At 41.6% G+C, this 22,408-nt stretch overlaps 1 protein-coding gene across 1 annotated transcript; it reads left to right on the top strand.

Moving 5' to 3' along the window:
* Positions 1-310: 310 nt before the first annotated feature.
* LOC131692118 (ribosomal L1 domain-containing protein CG13096-like) lies at positions 311-2,076 on the top strand. The gene is made up of 3 exons (XM_058978986.1): positions 311-766; positions 824-1,053; positions 1,114-2,076. The coding sequence occupies exons 1-3, from the start codon at positions 413-415 to the stop codon at positions 1,985-1,987; spliced, it is 1,458 nt and encodes a 485-aa protein (XP_058834969.1). The 5' UTR covers positions 311-412; the 3' UTR covers positions 1,988-2,076.
* The last annotated feature ends 20,332 nt before the right edge of the window (positions 2,077-22,408 follow it).

Raw genomic sequence — 22,408 nt, 5'->3', positions numbered from 1 at the left:
ATTCTTGCAGTTATATCTTTGATAGATTTCTATAACTTATCTAATGTTTCTCTTGCCGTCTTGGGTTCCGATATTAGAGAAGGTTTCGTAAATACCAAAAAAATCACCGTAGTTTGACGGATATCAAATTTCCCATCATCATTTTTACATACTTGCCATCTGTGAGTCAATCACGCTTTGATTCGCCATTTATCTTTTTGATTTTGAAGCGCATGTGTTTACGTGGCTGAACAAAAACTGCTAAAATTTATTGAAAATTGAGTAAATTCAACCAAACGTGTAAAACAGCAGATTGTTGCATATCGTCTCGCATCCCATTTGTTTTGACTTTACCTTGCCTGAGACGATTGTAGTTTAAAATAAACACGTGTGAGCACATTGTTTTCCAACTAGCATCGTCTTAAAGTGAAAAATGAAAATTAAAGCTGATAAAAAGAATAAAGGGCAGAGCAGTAAGCTCCATTCGATCAACAAATCGAGCGTAGTTGTTGGCAAGTCGAAGGAAAAGAAGAAATCGATCCTAAAACTACCGGCCGCAGATCCGCTATCGTTTGCCGAAAAGAAGTCTCTTGCGGTCAAAAAGAAAAACAAGAAAGAGATACTAGAAGCGGCCGTAACCCAACCTACGATCTCGAAAAAGTTGTCCAAGAAGAAAAAAGGTACGCTGGAAAGCTCGGACAATGCTATCGTGAAACATGATGTAAAGAAGAAAGATTCGGTTCAGTCAAAGGGACAGCCTGAAAAGTCGACCAAGAAGAAGAAAAAGGTTTGTGCCTTTAGATAAGCAATCAAATACATAATATATTGAGATTTTATTCACTAGGCTAAACAGCAACCTCTCCCGAACGAGTTAAGTGCTTCTAATGTCGATCCACCAAAGATTCCAGATGTTTTGGTGAGCAAGAAAACTATTCACTCCGCATTGAAAGCCTGCAAGAAAGCATTGGACTCGGGATTTGAGAAAAAGAAAAACTTATTTGGAGAGGATTTGAAGTATGGATTACAAATCGCTTCAGTAAAGATTCCAGATGTACCAAGCAGGAATTGTAGAGTGTAAGACAAATTGGCTCATTTGTGACGAATCGGGATAATAATGATAGTATTTTGTTACAGTCAATTACCACATCCAATCTATAAGAAAGGGGACGATATATGTCTGATTGTGAAAGATTTGGTTCGGGGCAATAAACAGGATTATGAACCGACACTTCATCACTGGCAGGACAAGTTGCGGGAGCTCGGGATTGACTGTATTACACAAATAATCCCATTTCACCAGTTGAAGCAAGACTATCGACAATACGAAATGAAGCTGAAGCTGGTTCATCGATTCGATCGATTTTTAGTTGATGCCCGTATCAATGGTCATGTTTATAGCTTTTTGGGAAATGGATTTATTCGACGGTGCAAGAATCCAACACCGGTTGTACTGGAAAAAGATGATAAAATAGAGCAAAATATTACAAAAGCGCTTGGTAGATTCACGTACAAACAGACAAACACAGGCAGAATAACTGAAATTCAATTCGCTACCCACAAAATGCCATTGGAGGCAGCTGTCGAGAATGCTGAAGCACTGATCAACACGCTCAAATCTCAGTACCCTGGCGGATGGCTGAATATTCGAACGGTGTATCTGAAACCCATGGTTGATATTCCGCTGACCTTTCCTCTATATGTGAGCAAGATCGATCCTAATTTGGTACCGGTGCCGAAGATCATTGGACCACGAGAGCGCTTCGAAACGAAGATGAATGAAAAGTTGCAGCGCACTACCGGGAATAAGTACAAATTCCAGGCGGGCAGTTTGGTGCGGGTTGAGTTTGATCAACGCAAGAAACGGATGCCGAAAAAGAAATCAGAGGATAACAAAGATAAAAAGAAGGTAGATGAAAATGATGTAGAGGAAGAGGATGTGAGCGACGATCAGATACCAGAACAGGCAAGCGATACAGAACAGAGCAATCTTGACGATGATGACGATTGAAGCTGCGTTGAGTTTGTTGTTCTTTATTTTAAGGATTCTAAAACACCCGCTATTACTCTGAGCGTCAGTGTAATATATGTTTGTATGAAAAAAAAAACTTTGATTTTCAAATAATCCGAACAAGAAGATAAATACTTTACAAGACCGTGACGTCCTTGGTTGTATCAAGAAGCCGTCTCCAGTAAACTTGGTCCATATCTGTTTGTTACCAGCCCCGTAGGGAACGAGGACTCCTAAGGTTCCCTTCAACTTGGCTCCTCCTTGTATTCGTCGGATTAGTTTCAAGAATCATTTTTACCGGGTTATCGTTCGCCATTCTACTATGTCTAGCCCACCGCAGTCGCCCAATTTTCGCTGTACGAACAATGGGTGGTTCTTCAATCAACTTAAAATTTATGGTTCATACGCGGTCTCCATATTCCGTCTTCCATCTGCACCCCATCGCAGATCGTTCGCAATATTAATCATTAGAAAACACTAAGAACAGGTTTGGTACTCCACCAGCATGTGTACGGCCCCTATCTGACAGAAAGCCGAGGCGGAATGGGATCAATATGGAGAGCAAGTGAGTACACCCGCAAAAGAGATTCGTTCGCGGTTTCGAGGGGAGATGCTATGGTACAGAGCCCGGACAGATCTTCTCAGAGAAATCGGTTTAAACATTTCATGCTCTCGTTGATACTGTTTCTGTTACGAAAACGTCGTGTCGTGCCCTAAAAAGTTTTCATCGATGTTTCTCTCGTTAGCTGGTCAACGAACGGGCGCCAATAACTGCGTTTATCGGTTTTCATCAAGCTCTTCATTGTTTTTTTTTTTAATGTTTCGTACTTCTTAAAGCACTTTCGCGCCGGGTACTGGAAGCTCTTGTTGTGGATTCGTTTTTTCGGATTGGGCAAAAACGAATCAGAATTTTTAATAGGATCAAGATAACATTGACACCTGTGAAAATTACATCCACAATGTTAGATTATTTCATTAGGGCAGTCCAGTACTGAGTATCTGTTTGAAAAGCGGAATACTTGATATTTTTGATGTCCCTGAAAGTTTTGGGTAATCCTTCTTGGAACTCAAATTTCCTAGTCCGGAAATATCATGCTTTGGCTTTAAGGTAGCTCTTCCATTGGATTTATACGGTGTACTTGGCGCACTCTCGTAGGTAGATACCTTGAATCGAGGCAGGAATCGAAGAGATTTTCTTCAAATTGACTGCTTTTGACAGGTCTCGTGCTCGACTGGAAGGATACTGACAGATAAATGGCAAATAAACGATAGAGCTGGTGAATCTTTATGTGCACCAAAGAAATTAAGCGCCTTTAGTGAAGAGCAACCGATAATCACCCGAGACCTGATTTTTGTTGCACGCGATTGCTTGCAGTTTAAAATCTTCACCTGTTGAAGCAATAAATGTCTGCACACGTCAGACTCGGTTCGGCGATTACACCATCTATCTCCACTGTCTTTGCAGGTACAGACACGCGAAACTTTCACGTATAATCTGGTTTGCCTGTTCGAGAGGTTATCTACGAGAACTTTCACTTTATCTGCTCGCACACTTGTTTTTTGGGTCACAGCCGAATAATGGTTAGTTAAGTCCCGCGAGAGCTCCAAAATATTTACCGAATTCGATTGGGTCCGAAGGTAAATCACCTAAGGTCCGGTAGACTGTGGTAGGATTTTGTGTAATATACGATTGATTAAGGGCTTATCCGCATCAGGCAAGATCGCATTTTTCGGAGCTGGCTCTTCATGTACGGTCATATATCTAACGGTAGATGAATTAAAGGGGCTAGTCCACAGTCATCCGCCATTTTAGGCGATTAATACACGAAATAACCAGTATAGGTAGTTCTATATGGAAACTCTTACAAATAAGTCCAATGAAAAAGGGAAAGTAATGGGGTTGGAACCTGTCTCAATTCTCGGGGTCAAGCAAAAACCTCCAGGGGGTGTCATCCGCTATGGAGATACACATACTTTGAGAGTATTCAACTGGATGGGTCTGCATGAAGGCCGTCCCTCTTGGCCTGTTCGAGAGTCTCTCCCATGGGACGCTAGGTAGGACCCGGTTCCCTTCCCCTTCCGGAAGGCGTGTTGTCGGTCATCCAGCAGCTGACGTTGTTCCAGGATGTCAATCAACCTTCTATTGGCCATTCTCTCAAAGGTTTTACAGGGGAGAAGACTGATGGGCCGAAAGTCTTTGGCCGTGCGGGACTCTTTTGGGGATTGGGATGATCAACGCCATCTGCCGCAAACCTGGAGAGGCCCGCCATCCCAGATTTGGTTGAAACACTGAAGTAGGGTCCTTTTTCCAGACGGCGGCAGGTTACGGAGGAGAGGATAATCAATGTTATCGATGCCGGTGGCTTTTCATTGACCCTGGCTGAGAGCATGGGTGAGCTCTATTCCGGAGATGGGCTGGTTCCACTCTGGCGACGGGTCCGGAAGGAAGGTAACGGGGTTGGCCTCGAGTCGGTTTTTTCTGGCTTGGAATTCGGTGGGAAGCGAGGCGTTTGCTGAAAGTGAGGAGAAATACTTTCCTAATTCGTCGGCTATTTCGCGAGGTTCTATACTTGCTGCGCCTCCCATGTCGAGCGAGAAGCCGGTGTTGTGCCTCTTTCCACTGAGCGCGTTGACTCCTCTTCCGTTGGCGAGTCGGGGTGGATCCCGTCTAGGAAAGTGTTTCAACTGGCGGTTTTAGCTTCTGAGATGGCTTTCCATGCGTCGTTACGCAGTTGGCAGTGGAAGTGGCTGGATCGGGTGGCCCAGAGTTGGCTGTCGGTCGGTTTTTTCTGGAGGCTTCGGAGGACTCGACGGCGGTTTTTGATAGCGGTAGCAACCTCGGTGCACCACCAATGAATCACTCTGGGGCCCCGCTTGTGTTGGGGGGAGTCTGATCTCGGCAGCAATATCGGAGTTCGTCGGGGCTGTACGGCTTTAGTGGGTCGAATTGGTCCGCAAAGGTCTCTTCGAAGTGTGTCCAGTGAGCCTCCTTGTAGAGCCATCGACGCCGACGTGTCGTTCTGAGGGGAGATGCCCTGTGTGTGATCAGGATCCGGTGGTGGTCGTTGCTGCAGGAATCCGGGAGGACGGGCCTTTGGAAAACGTCGGGCTTCCGTCGTTAAGGATGAAGGCTCCCATGTTTTCGACGGCTTTCAGGATCTCGTTTCCGCGACGACTGGTGGGCATTGAAGTCGCCCATGATGAGGAATGGGGTAGGGAGTTGACGAATCAGGTGATCGAGCTTCTTCCCAACTTTCTGGACCTCTTAAGGTATGTAAACGGTTGTGACAGTACACGGGGTGGGTACTCGAATTCTCTTTGCGATCGCAAGTAGCTGACTAATCTGACAGTTTGAAAGATGTTTCCACCGGTCTGGAGGTCCCACGTGTAGTGGCCTCCGAGCCACCGGGCGAGGTCGGTGCCTTTGGGGGTATGCGTTTCCTGGATGGCGAGCACGATAGGGTTGCACGATGAGGGCCTGGAGGTCCCCGAGGTTCTGGCTAAGTCCGTGTGCGTTCCACTGGAGGGTCAGTGTGCTGCGGTTACTGTGGTCGGGGATATCGGGGCTGGAGACAGAGTCCGATGGGGTGCTGGGTCGAGGGTCGTTGTGACTATATGTATCCGCGGTCGGGGTTGGTGCAGGGAAGGAGGCTTTTTTCCTGACGTCTCTTTCTGTGTTGGTTTTATCGGAGACCAAAGCCGTTGGTTACTTCTGTGCTGGACGCTGTATTCCGGTGGTACGCTACAGGGTGCCAGGAGCAGCCGGGTACCGGGCTCGAAGAGCGCGGCTAGAGGTTGTAGTTCCTTGAGGCGATGTGGTGTTGATGTTCTGCAATGAATACGGAGCCGTTTGTCTGTTGGGGGAGGGGGAGGGGTACATTACGTTTGTACTCACCCGGGGGTTAGCCGGCCCCCTCCATCAGCAGCCGCTGACAGTTCGTCGGGATGAACCGGTACGTCCGCGGTCGAAGCCAATGCAGGGGAGGGGGCTGATTCACTAACTCTGCTCATCATGGTATTTTTAATCCTGATTGCTATTCAGTTGGGTTCCCTTGGCTTCCTTAATTGCCTGCAGGTACTTATTTGGTTCAACTCCGATCGTGTTTTCAATGGATATATGAATGACGAAGGGGTTGTGGGGAAGACTGGTCATTCCCCTGTTCATCGTGGACCGCTCGTAGTAACAATGTATGCTGGTCAATTTGGTTTCCTGAATTCATATATGCAGGTATTACATGACTGAGAGGGGGGCCTCGTGGGGTGTTTTTTACAATGGAGAATACAATTTACTTACTTACCCAGTACACGTGCTATTAGTAGATGCCAAGCTACGACACGGGGTGTACTGGGGTGCGTCGGGCTCTCATGGTGACGTCGCCATGACTAGGTAATACCGACTAAACTCCATTGGGTATCGCCATTGATCCTCCCAGGGACTACCTCTCGGTATTACTTCTGGGGGGATGGCTGTACTTGATGTACTCACTCACTCTCGCTCACGCGTTCATACGTCCTGTATGAGGCTTACTTGGGTGCTCTCTCTGTCACACATTGATTCACTCTCGAACACTCCACATGAGGCTTACTTGGGTGCTCACCTTTTTCGTTCCTTGCGAGGCTGACTTGTGTGCTAACCTCTAACATACCATGTGAGACTGACTTGGATGCTCACCCTTTCACTCCTCTGCCACGCCACGAGGCATCGATAAGTCGATAAGTCCCAACATACTAAGCTACGACCCTCCCATCTTGGCATGAGGCAGTCCACATATACGCCTATACACTCGCTCTTCTGCCTTGCTACGGGGTGGCTGGGTTTACCCCTTACGCGGTTGCCAGTCGCTGCGCCAAACCTGCCTCAGCATGAACAGATCATTCACTCACTTTTCTGCGTTCGGCCTTTTTCGCTCCAACTAACCAATCACTAGTTAGTCGTGCCCGTCGTCTGTTGCTCGGTGCGCCAAATTCCCTGTAGCCTACAGGCAATCTGGATGGTTGCAGTCGAGACTGCGTTCCACTTCTCCACCTATTGACACATCCGCTGAATAAGGGTATCAGGGGTTGTGTCCCAGCCGCAGACGTCAAGCATTGCTCTTCTTTCGACGCCTTTAGCCTACGTCTACTGGCGCACACCTTTGAGCTGTTGGACATCATCCTCGATAGTGCCGCAACAGCAGTCGACGCTCTCTTGCATGTATAGTCGACGTGGCTGCCGAAGGTCAGCTTGTCGTCTATAATGACTCCGAGAGACTCCAGACTTCGCTGTGAGGTGATCACGACTTCTCCCACATGGATAACAGCATATTGTGCCGACTTGCGGTTGTTGACGATAACTACCTCCGTCTTATGCTGAGCGAGCTCCAGGCCTCTCGCGCTCATCCATTCCTCCACATTGTTGATCGCGTGTTCTGCAGTTAGTTCTACCTCAGGGATTGACTCCCCATAGACCTCCAAGGTTACGTCGTCGGCAAAGCCGACAGATCTTGACCCCAGGAGGGAACTTCAGTCTCAGAACACCGTCATACATGAGGTTCCATAGCACCGGGCTTAGGATCGAGTCTTGCGGGACTCCGGCGGTAATCGGAACCCTTTTCTGACCAGCATCGATCTCGTATAGCAGTACGCGGTTCTGGAAGTATCTTTACAGGATCCGGTACAGACCCACCGGTAGGCTAAGCCGGTTTAACGAGAGCGCGATGGCATCCCAGCTTGCGCTATTGAATGCGTTCTTCACGTCAAGTGTCACTAACGCACAGTATCGAATGCCTCGCCTTTTTCGTTGGATCGCTATCTCGGCAGTCTTTATTACTGAGTTGATAGCGTCCACCGTGGACTTACCCTTCCGAAAGCCAAACTGGTTGCTTGACAGGCTGTCTGTACCTTCTGCGTACGGGGTTAGCCTGTTGAGGATGATCCTCTCAAGCAATTTGCCAGTCGTGTCGATCAGACAGATTGGTCTGTAAGCCGATAGGTCGCCTGGCGGCTTCCCGGGCTTCGGCAACAACACCAATTTCTGCCTTTTCCATCTATCGGGGAAACGGCACTCGTCAAGGCATCTCTGCACAGCTAGCCTGAACAGCCGCTATGATCGCTGCCTTGAGAGTGCTGTTTGGAACTCCATCCGGCCCTGGAGCTTTGTTCATTGCTAGGGAATTATCCACTGCGAGTAGTTCTTCATTCGTCACCGGAGTCACCATTTCGGACGTGCCCGCACTGTCCCGTAGTGCAGGTGGCCAGGGGCTTGTGGCTCGAGACGGGAAGAGTGCTTCGATAATCGTCGCCAACCTGTCCGGAGACCGTTCTGGGGGTGAAGAGTCCCCTTTGGTCTTAGCTATCACGATTCTGTAGGCGCCACCCCACGGATTTGTGTTGGCACTCTCACACAGGTTGTCGAAACACGCTCTCTTGCTACTTTTAATGGCCTTGTTAAGGTCCAATTTCGCAGCTCGAAACACTTCACGGCGGTTCTCTCTTGCATACTCGGTGCGGGCTCGTTGCATTCTACGTCTAGCTCCGAGGCGGGCTGATCGTAGGGCTGCAATCTCGGCACTCTACCAGTATACCGGGCGTCTGCCGTTTCTTGGCAGTGTTTTTCTCGGCATAGTGGCGTCGCACGCGCGTGATAGAACAGCTACAAGCGCATCCCCGCTTAGACTGTCGGTGTTGGCCTCCAGTCCCAGGGCCGCGGTGAAAACTTCGCTGTCGAAGTGATTCGACTTCCACACCATAGTTGATCCTAAAGCGGATTGCTAAATGACCGCTATGAGTGTAGCCCTCGTCTACACTCCGTTCCATGCCTGGAACTAGACTCGGGCTGGCAAATGTTAAGTCAATCCATGCCTCCACCCCATTTCTACGGAATGTGCTAGCGGAGCCATTATTGGCTAACACAGCGTCGAGTTTCACAAGCGCCTCCAGTAGCGCTTGGCCCCTGCTATTTGTACAGCGGCTGCCCCACTCTACTGCTCAAGTGTTTCACGGTTGAGTAGATTCGCCGCCGTGGACTACCCAACAGAATCGTCACGAAAAGGGGAGTTCACGAAACAAACACCGGTACCGAGAGCAATTCCGTTGCCGGGGAACTCTCAATCGGAGTTGGTTAATATCTGTGTTGATCTCGATAAAGCTGAGAGCTAAATAGCTCAAGGAAGCGGGTATCGGTGTCGGGAGAAATTCCTCCGTCAGGGAACTATCAGGGTTGGAGGAGGATGAGTTCGCCGTTGGGGACTATCCAAGTAGATCGTGATAAGGTCGGGAGCTAAATGACTCTCGGAAACATGAATCAGCGCCTAAACTGCTCACGGGACGAGTGCTAAACGGCGACGTAATAGATGGAGACAAGAAGCAAGAGAAGAGTCGAGAGCAGAAGAAAGAGGTGCGACGAAAGCACAACGATCCCCCCACGAAGTAATACGATGACGTAGTTCCGTGGGGAAGAAGGGCGTAAAAAATAAGGATTGTTTTTAGTGGTTAGGCACGAACGTGAGTCGTGAGTCCCACACAGTTCTAATACACTACAGGTCAGGCTTTTGAAGCTTTTTAAACCTTAAAATAAAAAAATAAAAAAGCGCACACACAGACATTTGCCGAACTTGACGAACTGAGTGGAATGGTAGAAGAGACTCAGCCCTCCGGGCCTCGGTTAAAAAGGCGACTTTCAAAGTGATTCCATAGCCTTTCCATAGGTGAAAGGTAAAAAATATAGAGAAGCTCTCCGATTTAGAATGAACTAGAACCAATATAGTACCGTACAGCTGCTTTCACGAATAAGCTTTGCGACAAGTTCAGTGTATATTTTCCAGCGTTCACTTCGTGAGACAAACACGGAGATTGGTAACATGAGATATATCAGAATATGAATGCAGTAGAATGAATTTCGAATGTATTTTTCCCATGCCTGCTACCAACTTTACGTGCCTGATAGAAGAACAGATCACTACTTCTACTACTACTTCTACTACATCAATATATCTAGTACAGTGATAGCAAATGAAACTCAAATTCAAAATATTGATCATGGTGCATTTCAATGCAACAAAGTAATTAACGGAAAAGAAAGTAAACTAAGATAATTTTCTCCGGAAATACCTGAATACGTGTATAGGTGGTAACGTTCAAAATCGTCTGCGAAGTCGGTTGGAACAGAAAATCGAAATTCCGAAAAGTTATTTGTAGCACACAAAGATAGTGTTCATGGATTAGCGACGATGCCATTCCAGCAGTTTAACCAAAGTACACAGGGAATTAAACATTACAATGTATGTGGAAAATGAGAGGTCAACCGCCTTCAGCTGTGTAAAAAAATAAGTGGTTTATATTAAAGGTACTAGATTCGTGATCGCAATCGATTTGTCTACATCTTCGTTGATTATAGGGACGAAATAAGGTCGTCGCACCATATCAGCCGGTGTTGCATGCTGCAACAAAATGGTATCGAGGTGAAACATAGAAAAGGAACAAATGCGATAATAAAACCGCACAAGCGCTGATTGGATGTAACAGTTTAACATATTGGTTGATGCTTAACATAGACAAGGAAAATAAACGTTTCATGATCCACCGGTGATGTACTGCTTATGATGTAGGAAAATAACGCGTTGCGTCAAAGTCGACTGTATGAACTACTTTCAATCTCTACATCGGAGTAATGACCATTGCATATTACCTTCATCGGCGTTTTAAGTTTTTTTGCTTGTGTCGATAGAGAAGTTCCCATTCCGTATATCAGATGATATTAGGTTCCGTGCTTACAAATTGAATCCCTATCAAAGTAACCATTGGAATATGTCAAACTTGGGTAGCCGTTGGTTCCATTGTTTAGATTTTAGTTGAAAAAATTATTTGTGTTTTGTTCTAAAAATGGATTTCGAATAGTAAATAAAATGAACGAACTGAAAAAACAGCATCATCAAAATAACTAACAAAATTCAGCTCAGTATGAACACGTGTCTGTCTCAAAGAGGAAACTTTCATCGTCGATTTTGGGCTCTCAGCAATCCAAAACCATGGATACTGCATCGGTATGTACAAAAGAGATTTTCGAGTTATTAAATTATTATTGTAGCTATAGTCTCTTCCATGTGGATGTGCGCTGCAACCATCATCAGTTTGTTTCATCGCCCACACACGGTTCCCACGTTCGCTTTATCAAATAACATGATTTCTCAATAAACAGAGATGATTTACGAACTTTCGTTGTAGGACCACTTATCGGATATTGATGCCAATCATGCTTTTAGCGAATGATCACAGAAACTGATCTTTCAATGTTGACACTGTTATTGTTATAGGAGAGAATTACATTGCCAACAGGGCATCAACGTTTAACGGGATATAAACAACACGATTCCGCACTGTTCACCACTTTTTATTCTTCATTCTGATAAACTTCAGTATTGTCTTGATCTCTCCCTCATCCAGGTTCTCCAAATCTTCCGTCTTGATCGGATAGTAGAACCGATTCTCAAGCTCGCTCCCAATTCCGTTGGATCCGCCATTATTATTATTATCATTGTCGTTGTCATCGTCGTCGTCGCCGTTCCCTCTGTTGGGTCTGGTTAGGTATTTCAGCAGAAATGTTCCCAGCAGAAGGGTATTCGCGAAAGCCATCGATTTAAGACCCATCAGAATTTTCAACGGTAGCATGAAAGCCTTCAGCAACAGAATGGGTAGGGTGATCACTGCCATTACCGTTAGCAGATGTTTCAAAACATGAACCATCGATGATCCCATGCTGGACCAGTTGTGATCGGATATGGAGATGCTTTGAACGGCTGGCTGGTCCGATTTACATTGCTGTTTGGTTGGAGTTGCGTGCATTACCTCACCGTAGCTGAAAATAGTACAAATGTTAGTTTGCTGATATGGCAGATAATGTGACTTACTCATCATTCTTGTAGTCTTCGAAACCGTAATAGTTGATGTTCCTTTTGTTTCTGTTATCGATAGGGTCAATCTTGAGTGATTTTCCGCTGTTTTCACGAATCGCATCATACACTGAGGAAAGCAACAAATTTTTATCTATTTTTAATTCTACTGGGGTGTACTCGGCCAAAATGACTCGAAGTAGAATTGGGACCACAATTACGTGCATTTAATTGAGTGGTGTTTGCTTGAAAAGTACAGAAATGACTGAAATTAATCCAATAGATTGATCTCCTTTATATAGACATCAACATAATAAGCCTTATTGTGAATCAAATTGTGCAGTATGGTGATTCTTGTTCTAACTGGATTACCAGACATGAAGTAGAACGAATCTATCTTCATTTCTACTATATTGTTCCACGGGCATCGTGAGTTAGTTGTTGGCTCGCGCACGCCAAAGCCCTAAGTGACCGTTAATACTCGATCGTAAGGTTGGATCTTTCAATTCTTGTTGCTTGTTTTCGAATAACTAAATTTTTTTACTTTACACCTGTTACCGTTATACTATATTGGCATACCAATTGGTTACTTCATGGTCCTATGCTATATTACTTCATGGTATTTAGAGAATTCAGATATATCAATCGTTGTGAGTAATGTACTGCAGAAAAATGGGACTGGGCATAAATCTTTTCTCGCATTTCATATATTGTTTTTTTTTTTTATCTAGTCGAAGCCCTGCTAACATTATTGATGCGCCTTTCTAAATACTTATTAGAATGTCGATTGCGGAAATTGTGCACATTCAACTGTTTAAATCAAACCGTGTTGGATTTGTTGTAGTTATTGTTGAGCAGATTTTTATTGTGCTAGGATATATAATGTTTGGTTACAAATTTTAGTAATATTTGGTAAAACAATTGTTCCTTAATGTTGAACAAGGTAGATTGAAAGTAGTCATGAGTTCTGCTAGTAAGAAATGTGACTTTCCTGTTAATGGGATCGAGAAAATTGCATGTTGTGGCAATTGCGGATCGGATTTACTTCGCACTTGCATTTCTGGTATGCCGTGTTTCGCACTAGACTTGTTGTCTTGTTTTACTGAGTACCTGTACTTAGCTTAGCTTAGCTTAGTTGACCGCCCGTGAATTTCCCGTGATAGATCAAAGTCTGTTGAAATTGCATATTGAACCAATTGTATGATACTTGGAAGTAGTACATCATACTCAACGTACAACCTAAAGAGAATAAGATTGCAGTATGATCAATAGCGTACATGGCCACGCCTGCGCAGGTCAATTTAGGGATGGGAAGGAATGTTAGTTCCAGGCCCGTAGCCAGGATTTTGTTTCGGGAGGGGCTTAAAATTATTGTATAAATGTAATAATTCTTTTTTACATTTTAACTTCATTCAATTAGCTAGAGATTACTGGGGAGGGAAAGTTATGAAAATTAGAGCCATAGTACTCAAGTGAGAGCAAGGATGTGAAGTAAACAGATCGACCTTTATTTGCAGAAGACAAAAATTAAGCCCGTACGATATTAAGCCTGTTCTAATGACCCTGCCACTTCCGAGTTTTCCGATCTGTTTACTTCACATCCTTGCTCTCACTTGAGTACTATGGCTCTAATTTTCACAACTTTCCCTACCCAGTAATCTCTAGCTAATTGAATGTCGTTAAAATGTAAAAAAGAAAATGTGACTAACTAGTCGAAAAAAAAAGGAAAAAATGTAATAATTCTGATGACTTGAGATAGTCATTAGAAACTGAACGTAATTATGAATAGTTCTTAGTGAAAACAATTCCAAAACTAAGACAATAGACACTAAAAAACCCTAAAAATACGTTGCCTGTTACAAGAAAGGCTATAGTACATCGACGAATTAAATTTGATTATTATTAATTCACAAGTTAGAAATTTCTCTAGTTACAAAAATGAATATTTGTTTATTTGTTTATTTGTTTATTTGGAGTAGGGAAAAGCCTCCTGGAGCTGAAATTCTTGCAACCTTCCAATCTCGCTCTCCAGGCGGCATAAAACCTCCTCATCTTTTGTATCAACAGATTACACATTTCCAAATGATACATTTCATTGACTAATACTATACAATTAACATTAACAGAACCTCATTTATATCTAAGGACTAGTACTAGAGCTATGACTATCGAGACAGGGAGTTTAGAAATAATTGTTTTACAGCACTACGTGACAGATTAAAATCGAAAACATTGGAGCAACGATTAAATAGACGGCACATGCTAATGAATGGCTGATTATAGCCGTAATTAGTTCTGGCTCTAGGGATTCTTAAAAATGAATAAAATCTAAGAATACGACGATGAATGTCAAAATCCACAAGTTGCAGAAGATCAGAACAATCGATTCTTGATTGAAGCAGATCAGCAATGAAAACTGCCTTAGCAACGTCTCGACGAACAGACAGCAAATCGAGGTCGATAAGTTGACAACGGTCTTGGTAACATGGTAGGTTTAGCGGGTCCCTCCATGGTAGCTTACGAAGAGCAAAGTGAACAAACTTTCGCTGAATAGCTTCAATGCGCTGGACATCGATTTGGTAATGAGGTGACCAAACTACTGCTGCATATTCGAGAGTAGAGCGAACCAGAGCACAATAAAGTGCTTTCAAGCAATGTATATCGCTGAAGTTTTTAGTAACTCGAAAAATGAATCCAAGGAGCTTGGAGGCCTTTGAAATGACGTATTCCATATGATCCTTAAAATTTAGTTTGGGATCTAGAATAACTCCTAAGTCCTTTACAGAAGATTCACGATTAATAATATTTTTCGAAATATTGTAGTCGTATGTAATTGTCGAGCGTTTGCGGGTGAACGAGATAACAGAACACTTTGAAGCATTCAAAACCATCCTATTCACTGTGCACCAATTGGTGAATATATCTAACTGTGATTGTAAGAATTCAGTGTCTTCGGCATTTTTGATTAGATGGTATAACTTAAAGTCATCGGCGAATGATAGTTTCAGACAATTTACTGAAAGGTTCAAATCGTTGAGGTAGAGCAGAAATATAAATGGCCCAAGATGACTGCCTTGAGGACTCCAGAGCTGACAGCGAAATAAGCAGTGGTGCAGTCTCCAATTTTTACAGCCATTTCGCGACCGGTAAGGTAAGACTGAAGCCAATCCAATAAAGATCCACTGAATCCAAGCCTATCCAACTTGGCAACAGTTATTCTATGATTGATCTTATCAAAAGCTTCCGAGAAATCGGTGTATATAGCGTCAACCTGCTGACGATTTTCTAATGATCGAATAATGAATGATGTGTATGATGTAAGGTTCGTGGAAGTTGATCGACGAGGCATAAATCCGTGTTGAGTCTCGGATATGTAATTAGAGCAGTTGTGAGTAATGAAATCTAGAACGATTATTTCAAAGAGCTTTGAAACAGCACACAATGAGGCAATCCCGCGATAATTAGAGATAAAGGATTTGTTGCCCTTTTTAAATACTGGGAAGATATACGACTTCTTCCATGTATCAGGGAAAGCTCCAGACTGTAGAGAGCTGTTGAACATGATTGATAATGGTATCAGTAGACTGCTAGAACAGTTCTTCAGTACTACAGATGGAATTCCATCGGGACCAGAGTTTGACGATAATTTTAGCTTAGAACATGCTGTGCTTATCATGTCACATGTAATAATAGGATGGGATCCAATTGCAGAACGAACAGGGACGTTACTGGCAGCCTCAGAAACCTGTTCATTGGTTAATGTTTCTTCAGTGAAAACACTGCTGAAGTGCGTTCGGAATAAGCTGCATATGTCGGGCAAAGTAGATGATTGAACGTCATCGAGTATCATGTGAGTTGGTAGTCCAGTTTCATTTCTCTGTTCGTTGACGTGGTTCCAGAAGCTTTTAGGGTTAGTTTTCAGATTATTCTGGATGCGACGAAGGTAGGCAAAATAGAGGGCTTTATTCAATCGCTTGTAGCGGTTGTTAAGGTGCAAATAATGCGCTCTTAAATGAAGAGAGGGATGCTTCGTGAGTTTCTTAAGTGCGGACCGTTTGGCACGTTTATAGCCTTTCAGAGTTTGATTCAAGAGTTCAAAGTATTTAGGGCTGCTTTAAAAATGTTACGCATTCTAGACTACATGTTTACAAGGTGTAGAAGACGCTAAATTGGAATGAGTAGAAAAATATCCAAAAACACGTCTCACGAAATTTTACACTCATTTGCTAATCTGGAGAACGAAACCAACGTCAAGGTTGTCTCCATGGATAGTAACATATCAGTGTGAAATCCAAGTTTACCGTTGCAAAGAATGTCCAAACAAAGTGAATGTCGAAATTTGCTTTAAATCTTCTGACAAGGTAGGCGATTTGTAGATGCGGAAAATAGGTTCAATTTATATATTCATGAACAGGCGTCTTGCTACTATTACTAGTTCTGTGACTTCATCCGAAGTTTGCGTTAACTCAACTTTATGAAATTTTCAATTTAAATGATACTGATAATGTCGTAATCATAACAATCCTGAGGAAGAAATTTTTTTCATTTTTCTCTCGTGGGGAATGGGTTAAAGACTATCTTCGACAGTATTATCAGGCAACTTAGAATAACTATCTATTTAAGTAGAATCATTGTAGATACTTTTTATATCATTGGACTTACGAATTAAAAATATCGTAGATTGATTTTCCGAGATCCCTGAAACTATAGTAAAAGTCAAAATGTAAAGTGAGCGCAAAAAACTACTGATTTCACTACAAAGCAAGAATAAGAACCTTAGCTCTATCGACTTTCGGAATCTTGCAAAACCGTTGGAACTTGCAAAGATTACCTAGATTAAGTAAATATTATATTTGAACACTTGAAGGTTTTATTTCGGAATTCGTGGGTTTTTGGACAATGTCAAATATATATATATTTCAATGATTTAATCTACTAATGGAAACTATCCAGAATTTGATCTACTGAACGAAACTGCTCAGAACTTGTTCACTAATCGAAAGAAAATTGCTTAGCACTGATTAGTGAATGCTTCTAATGGTAAATTTAACATTGATGAACTAGAAACTATAAATATAGGTTTAATTTCATAATAATTTCAGCATCACTTGCTTCCGACACATGGAAGAGAGCACATCGCATTTACATCTAATTTGCCGAAGAGGCTTTCTTTTAGAGTTGTCTGTTTTTAAATTAAAGCAAACTATCCGTTTCCTGAGAAACTTTTGCAAAACTTTTTGTCAACTCGTTAAACAAATATGTGGACACTACTCTGCTCAGTAATTGGTTTATTTTTGAATAAAAATAATTAGCTCTTGATTTTTTACAATCACCCAGATTGGAAGAGATGTATGACTTCTTGAAGAAAGTTGTAATGTTTGTCTGATTACAGGTCTGTTTTACCACTATTTGGGAAAAAGTTTCAAATAAAGTTGTTGCACCTAATGCATCAAAGTTGTACGAATAACGAAGACGAAATGAGAAGATCAGAGCGCAATTCCGAAACCACTCGTGTTGAGTGTATAGAAAAGATAGAAAAGTGATATTGAATCGATTTGGATTGATCGATTTTTTGACATTAAAAATGTCTTACTCCACTATCTGGGGCTAGGTGTCATTCTAAAATCTAAACTATTTCCCATGTAACGAAACTATGTAAGGTTTGCACGCTTATAACTCCGATATTACTAGATGGATTTTAATCATTCATACACCAACCGATTCAGAAACACCTAACTTAAATATTGGTAATAATTTAATATCTCCCCAATAAAAGTAGACTTTTGGAAATTGGTAAAATTAAAAAGTTCACGAAAAACGGGAAAAATACCATTCGTGACGCAGATTTCTCAGAAACAGCCGTCAAAAGAGGGCAGCTTAGTTGCTCAATGAAACACGAAAAGTCATAAATAGAAGCAACGCATGTCCGTTTAAATCAGTCGTTGCTCTTATCCCACACGAGCAACGTCGTCTCCGGGCGATGCAATAAGCGCTATCGATTTTCGGTAACGTTGGCATTTGCACACACTCGCACCTAAGTGACTAAACCATATACGGTTAGTTTATAAATAGAGGTGACGCGTACCCGTTTGAATCAGTTTTTATTCTTATGTCGAACGGTTAAGATCATGGCTGCAGCGTCTGGGCACTACAATAAGCGGTAGACGCTATGCATTTTCGGCAGCGGTGGTCGTGTGCGGATTTTTCGGGTACCAGCACGGTGTCACAGAATGATTTGCAAAGTGGGTGGGCGGGGTGGTTTGGATTTAATTCAATACGGTGTGTGCTGCTTAAGAGTGTTGCGTTTGAAAAAAATTATTTTTATGCATGCGTGTGCGTTGTAACTTGTTAATCCATGTTTACGGCGCTTTGTAGCTGCGTAGGGTAAAGAGCCTATTTGTTTTCATATTTCGGTTATATGTTTTTTATCAGTAAGGCATCTGAAAACGTGCTTCTGTAGTTATTGCACTGTTCAGCAGCGTAGTATTTTATATAGGAGAGTACACTCAGGTTTTTTACGCGGATTTTGAAATTCACGCGGTTTTCATTAACGCGTTTTTTGACATTAAAAATGTCTTACTCCACTATCTGGGGCTAGGTGTCATTCTAGAATCTAAACTATCTCTCATGTAACGAAACTATGTAAGGTTTGCACGCTTATAACTCCGATATTACTAGATGGATTTTAATCATTCATACACCAACCGATTCAGAAACACCTAACTTAAATATTGGTAATAATTTAATATCTCCCCAATAAAAGTAGACTTTTGGAAATTGGTAAAATTAAAAAGTTCACGAAAAACGGGAAAATTACCATTCGTGAGGCAGATTTCTCAGACACAGCCGTCAAAAGAGGGCAGCTTAGTGACTCAATGAAAGGCGAAAAGTCATAAATAGAAGCGACGCATGTCCGTTTAAATCAGTTGTTGCTCTTGTCTCATACGAACAACATCGTCTCCGGGCGATGCAATAAGCGCTATCGATTTTCGGCAACGTTGGCATTTGCACACACTCGCACCTATGTGACTAAACCATATACGGTTAGTTTATAAATAGAGGTGACGCGTACCCGTTTGAATCAGTTTTTGTTCTTATGTCGAACGGGTAAGATGCATTTTCGGCAGTGGTGGCCGTGTGCGGATTTTTCGGGTACCAGCATGGTGTCACAGAATGATTTGCAAAGTGGGTGGGCGGGGTGGTTTGGATTTAATTCAATACGGTGTGTGCTGCTTAAGAGTGTTGCGTTTGAAAAAAATATATTTATTTTTATGCATGCGTGTGCGTTGTAACTTGTTAATCTATGTTTACGGCGCTTTGTAGCTGCGTAGGGTAAAGAGACTATTGGTTTTTATGTTTCATATTTCGGTTATATGTTTTTTATCAGTAAGGCATCTGACAACGTGCTTCTGTAGCTATTGCACTGTTCAGCAGCGTAGTATTTTATATAGGAGAGTACACTCAGGTTTCTTTACGCGGATTTTGAAATTTACGCGGTTTTCATTTACACGGCCTGTATCCCCTGCGTGAAAAATCTGAGTGTAATTGCATCGGAACAATCACATTCCCAGCAGAACTTTTTGTTTTCTAATTTCAAACACTTTTGTTTCGTACTGCACACAACGGAAAATTTTAAAACAGAACTTACCGTCCCAGCAGCAGTTGAAGCGGGTGTTCTTTGTCGATTCAAATTCAAGCCATGTCTTAAGCGTTACTGGACTTAAAATTGTTTTCCCAGTTTATCCAGTCAGAATATCTGTCCTACCCTATGTATTTAAAACACAGTTCTAAATGCGTTTTATACTATGTTCACACTACAGAGTTAAACACGTTATAATAATTAGCAACAAGAAATATGTCATCAAGATAGCGTTAAAACACGTTTTAACTCATAGTGTGAACGTAGTATTAAAGTATACAACAAATAGAACGGTTGGGTATACTAATTTAAATTTTAAAATAAATCTGTTTTAAATTATGAAACACCGCTGTACTGAAGATATAATTATGTCAGTCCTATTACCACATGAAACACCTATATAACATAAAACGCTGCAGAATTGTTTTAATAATACAATGTTTACACTACAGAGTTATAACACGTTTTAATAATTAGCAACAAGAAAAATGCCACCAAGATAGCATAAAAACCCGTTTTGACTGGTAGTGCGAACGTTGCATAACAATGTAATTTATCAAATAATTTCATTTTTCCACCACTAATCGATCAAGAAATACTTAAACTTAAGATTGTTTACTTAAGTTCATTAGTACATTATTGAAAATTTAAATGGAAAATGAAATTTCATATTTCATGGAGAATCTGTATATTTCCGTTGGCGGGCGTGGGCTTCCTCATCACAGCTCTCAATATGGAACTTTTCTTTTGAATATATTTTCTGGACAGACCAGCCTATTTTTACTAGATGGATCAGCCAAGTAATTCCAATTGCCTAGTGAGATACTTGATTAATTAATAGATTACCGTTAAAAGATCTTCAATAAATTATGTTTTGATGGGGAGGGTATATAGCAAATTGTAACATATGAAAACAGGCGAGTGAACAAGAACGTGAGTCGATATGTGTGATAGATAAAATTCATTTGCACGCTCTTGAAAAAAGCTACATTTTTAATGTCACAATGGTCGTGTCCTGTACACAACCCTTTAATTTTTTTTAAATTTACGCGGTTTTCATTTACACGGCCTCTATCCCCTGCGTGAAAAATCTGAGTGTAATTGCATCGGAAACAATCACATTCCCAGCAGAACTTTTTGTTTTCTAATTTCAAACACTTTTGTTTCGTACTGCACACAACGGAAAATTTTAAAACAGAACTTACCGTCCCAGCAGCAGTTGAAGCGGGTGTTCTTTTTCGATTCAAATTCAAGCCATGTCTTAAGCGTTACTGGACTTAAAATTGTTTTCCCAGTTTAACCAGTCAGAATATCTGTCCTACCCTATGTATTTAAAACACAGTTCTAATTGCGTTTTAAGGTATACAACAAATACGGTTGGGTATACTAATTTAAATTTTAAAATAAATCTGTTTTAAATTATGAAACAAACCGCTGTACTGAAGATATAATTATGTCAGTCCTATTACCACATAAAACACCTATATAACATAAAACGCTGCAGAATTGGTTTAATAATACAATGTTTACACTACAGAGTTATAACACGTTTTAATAATTAGCAACAAGAAAAATGTCACCAAGATGGCATAAAAACCCGTTTTAACTGGTAGTGCGAACGTTGCATAACAATGTAATTTATCAAATAATTTCATTTTTCCACCACTAATCGATCAAGAAATACTTAAACCTAAGATTGTTTACTTAAGTTTATTAGTACATTATTGAAAATTTAAATGGAAAATGAAATTTCATATTTTATGGAGAATCTGTATATTTCCGTTGGCGGGCGTGGGTTTCCTCATCACAGCTCTCAATATGGAACTTTTCTTTTGAATATATTTTCTGGACAGACCAGCCTATTTTTACTAGATGGATCAGCCAAATAATGCCAATCACCTAGTGAGATACTTGATTAATTAATAGATTACCGTTAAAAGACCTTCAATAAATTATGTTTTAATGGGGAGGGTATATAGCAAATTGTAACATATGAAAACAGACGAGTGAACAAGAACGTGTGTCGATATGTGTGATAGATAAAATTCATTTGCACGCTCTTGAAAAAAGCTATATTTTTAATGTCACCGTGGTCGTGTCCTGTACACAACCCTTTAATTTTTTCTTCTCTTTTCTCTCTTATTTAAGATTATCTCTCTCATTTTAATTCCATGACGAGCAAAAACAGAACGAAAGACTGTCACATACTGAAGACATGAAATCGAAACACTTATCCCAACTTATTGGCTTATAGATTCAATCAGTCCCAACATTTTAGTCGCGCTTCGTGATTGCTATTGTTTTACCACTTTTTGACCCATTCACTTTTAAAAGAATTTTATTTTACACGTTTGTTGCAGATATCATGGATTTTCGAATTAACAGTGTGTTAGTACGGAACGAATTCTTCGTAAAAATGAAATGAAATACTTTTTGTGTAACACAGTACAGTGTGCAGAGTGCACAGTGAGCACTGACCTAATACATAAATCAAAATTGCATGCAATTCAAAAACTTATCATTTAAAAATAACAAACGGTGTCGTGGGTCTTTTATATATTTTCTTATGTAAACAATAAAAAAATATATAACGAGTTTAAATGGTTGTCCGGCAAATCTCGCGCAAGCGCTTAGCCATTGCACGTGGAAACCTGTTTCCGAGGCGAGGAAATATTTTTTTTCTCACCAACTATGTCTTGGGGGGGAAGTTGTTCATTTCTATCTCGCTATTGTACATTTCCGTGTCATCATGTTCGCGAATGTCTGATTTCTTCCTTGCTTCTCGCCCTAAATAATTGCCCATCCGAATGGATTCCATTTCTCCCAAATGTGACATTAATCTGCGAGTAAGCGGCATCCGATCTTGTAGCGGAACATTGGTTTTCTCATCGTCCATATATAGGAGGATCTTAATTA

Source organism: Topomyia yanbarensis, chromosome 3 (genome assembly GCF_030247195.1).
Source record: "Topomyia yanbarensis strain Yona2022 chromosome 3, ASM3024719v1, whole genome shotgun sequence".
Classification (NCBI taxonomy): domain Eukaryota; kingdom Metazoa; phylum Arthropoda; class Insecta; order Diptera; family Culicidae; genus Topomyia; species Topomyia yanbarensis.
Note: the sequence above shows the minus strand (reverse complement) of the source record. Positions and strands in the feature narration are given on the sequence as shown.